Source organism: Protopterus annectens, chromosome 6.part0 (assembly GCF_019279795.1).
Source record: "Protopterus annectens isolate FY-2018-M chromosome 6.part0, PAN1.0, whole genome shotgun sequence".
Lineage (NCBI taxonomy): Eukaryota > Metazoa > Chordata > Ceratodontiformes > Protopteridae > Protopterus > Protopterus annectens.
Window position 1 is genome coordinate 1,082,034,910 of NC_056737.1, and position 6,000 is coordinate 1,082,040,909.

The window sequence follows — 6,000 nt, forward strand, 5'->3', positions numbered from 1 at the left end:
ATCCACTGGGATGGGTTCCCCTCTGTTAGTTCTGCGTGTGAGGTGTGGCCGGCACAGCTCAATCTGCTGTAGGAGGTCCCTGTCCACCCTATAGTGCTCCACTACCTCCAGCTCATGTAGCCCTTGGTAGGTTACCCTGGATCTGTACACTCTTCGCTGTCTCCTTACTGTGGGTTGCTCAGCAGCGTTCACATCCTCACCACCCACAGCCTCTTGCACATGCTGGTTTATGATAGCAAAAGCAGCCCCTAGCATTATTTCTCTTGCTTTCGTTTTCTAAAATTTCCCCATTTGTACACACCGGTGGTGCAGAGTTACTGGTAATAACAAGGGGGAAAGGCATTTGCATAGTTTATAGTGGTGTGCTGGGCTGCTACCTGTGTGATTGGCTATCTCTGATACATTTCAACTGTCAGCTAAGCTAGTTCTCCTTGATTACCTTCCTACTGCGGTTTTCCCTTCCCACTGCCTCCCTGTTTAAGCCTGTGTGTGCGCACCGTGCAAACAGAGTGCTCAAATGTGCACAGAGCTGCTATTTCCTGGTTTAATTTCCTTTTTCTTCCTGTGAAACCCGGTGTGAGAGGTGCACACCCGCTTACACTTTGTAAGGAGTGCTTGGCAGCTCGGACACACCTCTAGCTTAGCTGTGCTAAGCTAGAAGCAGTCCCGAGCCACAGGGCTCCAATCCACTTACAGTATTCTTGACACCCCCCCCCATGATATCACCTATCTCCTAGTCTTGCACCCAGCTATTTATACTCTTACACTCTTGGGACCTGCCTCACACCCTGGGAAAATCTGGGATTCACTATCCTTTCCCTCATTTGCATAGGATTGTCTGCTAATGCATAGTTACACATCCCACACAGAGCTTCCCCCCTTAGCAACCATTACTCACTGGCCAGGTTGTCTTATGCCCATCATTGACTTGCATGGCTGAATACTGCTTTTTAGTTAGAATGCTTATTTTAGGTTTGTTTTATTAATTTTCCCCCCGATCCTGTTTGCGCGCTGCTGCCCTATGCTTAAATAGGCAAGATCGGCGACATAAAATGAAAAGGTTTTTTTTTATTTTTTATTTATTTTTTTTTTTTTACACATTTTGCAATGCCATTGGCCCTCTACTTGGCCATTGGCATGCTTCATCAATGATATGCAGCCTTTATTTGGAGCTGTCATAGCTCCGTTTTGTAGTTTGCAAAAATGTACTCGGTTGCCTAAGAGCTCACGTGCATGTCCCAGGAGCTCGTTCCTGGATCGCACGTCGGCCGTATTGCTGAAAATAACTCAAACTAATCCTGCATGCTATAATGGGCTTCATAAATCCAGGGCTGTATGTGCACACTCATCGTTCCAAAGGTTTCTTTTTTTTTTTTTTTTTTTTGGAATATTCACTGTATTCCTCATCCTTTAAAGAAAACAAGTAATTTCAAGTTTGTATATGTATAAATCTATAGAGTACAATGTAGTTTTCTTATAAGTGATAACCATTAAATTAATATCAATGATACAAGCAAGTAATCAGGAAAAATAAATATAAACAACATGCAAGTAATAAAAATATAGATGTGATTCAGAAGATTTAATTATAAACACAGTAAAACAAAAAGTTTCTGCACTGTTTTAAGTTTGAGTTCTTTGGTTTTATTATGAAGAAAAAAATGCATTTACCCTTACTGCAAAATATCCTTGGAATTATGTTGTCTTGATTAACCCCATTAAAGCTCCTAACCATTTCCCAACCTAATGGCCGAGGCAGCTGCCTTACAAAGCATTTTAAATAATACCAAACCAAAAGAGAAATGATACCAGATACAGACATATTTTGCTACCGGCATACATACAACTGTAAACTTCATTCATGCATGCATATGTTTGCATCTGCACATTTCTCTGTGTGTATTGCCACAATCTCACATGTATGAGTGTGTGTAAAGTACAGTCATATATGCAAAAAGGAACAGAAGAACTCAGACACGGATAAGCAGGGTCATGGTTCTGAGCCCTGATCACAGGACTCCCAGTACCAAAAGCAAGATAATACATAAGAATTTCAGACTGATCAGGGAGATGTTTTGACTCCCAAAATACTATTGCAACCTAAATGACTATAAACAGACTGGTTTGTGCAGTGCTTGGAAAACATGTGGTTATCTCAGAAGTTAGTTAATAAACAAAGCTTCATGACTTAACATAAAATCACATTCTTATGTGACAACAAACAATTTGCTACAGATAAATGCACATTTCATAAATTCTTCAACAGTGGCCAAGTCAAATGGTCATCAAGGAGCACAGAGTCCTTAAACTCTGTTACCTAACCAAGAATCTAATCTTTTTTTAATTAAATTTCAAAATGTGGGGCCTTATATATTTCAGTTGATATATTATTCCACAAATTAGTCATTTTAATAGTTCTATATACAAGTTTTCCGCGATTTTACAATGTTTGCATTCATTTTACACTTCATATTATGTCTAAATGTTTTACTGAATTTGTAGAAGTCCATATTATGCATACACTGTAATACTGGATCATAAAAAGTTTCATACGCTAATATTAACATCCATCTTGGGTATCCGTAACACACTGAGAAAAGATCCAAGTGTCTACATTTGTTATAATTAAAATCCTTAACAGTTATAATTCTTCTGATAAATCTTGTTTCCATTTTTTTTAGTTTCTCCAGTTATCCATAGCTACAAGCACAAAACATTCTTATATTCTGAGACAGGCCCAACATTTGTCTTATACATCATTAATAAAATACGTTCATCTCTAGTGGAAAGATTTTTAAAAGGATTACCTGTTTAGTAGCCTCAGTGCAAGCACTATTAACAAGCAAGTTGAATGGCAATCAGTATGTAATAATGATCCCTAAATCTTTATAGTAATTAAATTCATTAGTGGTGTACCAGACAGCTATATGGGAATCTGAGTGTTTTTTTAACTAAAATACATATTAAATTAATCATGATTAAACTTCATTCCTATATCAGCAGCCTAGTCATCTATTTTTCATATAATTATTAAGCTCTTCCGCATCCCTATTATCTTCCATAAGAAAAACAATTTTGCAGTAATTAGTATATTTGCTGAGTCACAATTTCATATACGTTGTTTTTCCAACAAACATCTTTATTAAATTTTCACAACTTCATATTCTTGGGTATTGTTGAAGAAACATATTAAAAAAATGACCTTAGGACACAATCCCGAGGTACACTTGCACTGACATGTAAATAATCTGATTCAACAACATACATCCTTACGTATTTTTTCTATTAGACAACCATTTCATAATCCATCTAACTATATAACAATTTAATTCAAATAATGTTAAACATTTACAGATGACAGCAAATTGTAAATAGTCAAATGCCTTTGTTAAATTCAAGTATTTAGCTCCAGCATATAGTTTTGAGTCTAAGGCAAGTATCACCTTTTCATAAAAAAAAAAAAAAAAGAAAAAACACAATACATTGTTAACAGTGGAACTTCCCTTCATTAATCTATATTGTTCTAAACGTTATTTTTATCCATTAAGTTCTGACGTTTTAATACTTAATTTTAATTCCTTATAACTTTTATTTAAAGCTTTCTTGTTATTTGTTGTTACACATTTCTCAAATGTATTGAATTTCTTTATTTGTATTACATTTCTTCATTTGTATTGAATTTCCTTATTTGTATTGAATTTCTTCATTTGTATTGAATTTCTTCATTTGCATTGAATTTCCTTATTTGTATTGAATTTCCTTATTTTCCTTCTATAAATCCTTAACACCCTATTTCACCACAGTTGAGGTTCAACTCAACCAACTTTACTACACTGAGTTAGTTTAACAATCTTATAGAATATATTTTATAGATGTTTATATTCATGATCCAAAACTGATGAATCAAAGAAAAAGCAGTACTAACAATTTCAGTTTATATTCTACCATAATTATACTTTATACTTGTGAGGTTCTTTTTTATAGAAAAAAATGGAAATCATACTTTATTGACTGCCCTAATTGTGTTATTACTTGATTATTGCTAATTTTCCCAGGAATATCTGATACTACAATATCTAATAAACATTTACCTCTTGTATTTCCATTACCGATTTGTGTCATGTCACAAAAAGAAATTGTATTAATAAATTCTTGTTTAAAACTTGTCATAGATGTTAAATTAGACCAAGATATCCCAAGGTAGTAATTAAAACCACCCAACAATTTAAATGTCTGTAGAACTAAGATGCTTTTCCAAAACATTTAAGTAATCCCCAATAAGTTGTACTATTAATGTTTGGAATACGATAACACAAACTAAATTGTATTTTATTATTCTTATACTAATCCACAATTTGAACTATTATACATTCTATTTCGTTTATCTCTTTAATTAAAATTGACGGAATGAAGCTAGTGGGAGTTTGGCATAATGGTGAAGGTGTTTACCTTACAGACACAACATGCACGGTTTGATTCTCATGTGGGGTAATTGTCTAGGCTTTAAACCACCCAGAATGGTGGTTAGCCTACTGTGAATCGATATTAGGAATCCAAAAAGTGACCTTGGCGGATTGTTGATTTTGCCTCAAAGCATTCTTATTTCACATAATCATTACTTTGATAATCAATCATATTCCACGATTCAGTTATGCTTACCACTTTACAGTTTTCTTTGTAAATTATCCCCTTAAGTTCTTCAAATTTGTTCTTTAAACTTTGGGCATTACAATAATAACAACATTATACTTTTATTACATTTCTTTCATGGCAGACTCCTCACCACCTCCTAAATGTAGTCCCTCCTGAAAAGCCAAATGGGTCTTGAGGGCCACAATAATTGGCTGGCAGATGTATGATGATTAGTAAGATTGTACTCACTGAGGTGAAACAAAGAAACAAACAGAAACATTTAAACTGCTCCAAACCATTGTGAAGGGAACCCTGGGAACTGACAAATAACAGTAGGTGAAAGCCAACGTTTAGGTAAACTGTCACCATTCTTACAATTTCCTTTCCTTTCAGTTATGTCAAATGGGAGTAAACTAAAGAAAAAAAACTGTCATTGTCTGCATCGCAACTTAAAACAAGTTAAACTTCCCAGCATAATCAGCAGAAACGTGCATTGTCAAAGTCTAAAACATAAATAAAAAAAAAGATGAACCAGAAATGAGATCTGCAGCTAATTTACTGAAACTGTCAGCAAACTTGCTAAATGTTAAGACAAATGAGTCTGAAGTACCCAATGACAGGCATCACCAGTGCAGAGACAAACCTGGCTGTGTGCTACATATGCACTCACCCTACTCACCACACCTGTCAGATACCACAGGTAAAGAATTTAAACGAGAAGACCTGCAATTTACAAACACTAAACCCCTTGTTATCTATGCAGACAGGTGTGACATAAGACTTCTAATAAAGAAAACTTTCAAATAACCAAAGTGGGAAGGAGACCTAAACCTAACTTCTGTTTAGCAAAATGTACACGTTACCTTTCTTCTTACTTTCTTCGGCTGCCCTGTTTTCACTTTCAGCACCTGCAAACGCTGGGAATAAAGCCATTGCTTATTTCAGTTAATTACTTCACTACCCATCGATGGTTACTGAACCACATATCCCAGTACAAACATCCAGCATAAGGAATTAACAACGAGAACTGGTCAGAAGAGCGACAAAGAGACACGCACGTTAAAGGATTCTGGGAGTTGTAGTCCTTTGGCGTATGTTTAAACGATTGAGGATTGTTATTGATAGTTACTGAGAGGTGTCAACTGTTGACTAGTTTTGCGTGTTAAATTCCGTAGCTATTCACTGCTGGACATAGCTGTCGATTTTAGTACTTCCACTTGCGAAACACAAGTCCACAGTAACAGCGCTTTTTATTTATTTATTTTTTTAGTTTATGGGATATGCATTCAGAATTTGGTAGGATAACTGCATGAACGCACATTTTCAGAAACATTACCTGTGTCATGCACAGCGCTAGGGGCTAGCCTG

At 35.5% G+C, this 6,000-nt stretch overlaps 1 protein-coding gene across 1 annotated transcript in view; it reads right to left on the minus strand.

The window, feature by feature from the left end:
- The window catches only part of NRDE2 (NRDE-2, necessary for RNA interference, domain containing), a 766,517-nt gene extending 760,836 nt beyond the window's left edge, over positions 1-5,681 (minus strand). The window contains exon 1 of the mRNA XM_044073622.1: positions 5,496-5,681. Within this exon, the coding sequence (XP_043929557.1) occupies positions 5,496-5,565 (70 nt within the window). The 5' untranslated portion in view covers positions 5,566-5,681. The remainder of the gene's footprint in view (positions 1-5,495) is intronic.
- Positions 5,682-6,000: the final 319 nt, after the last annotated feature.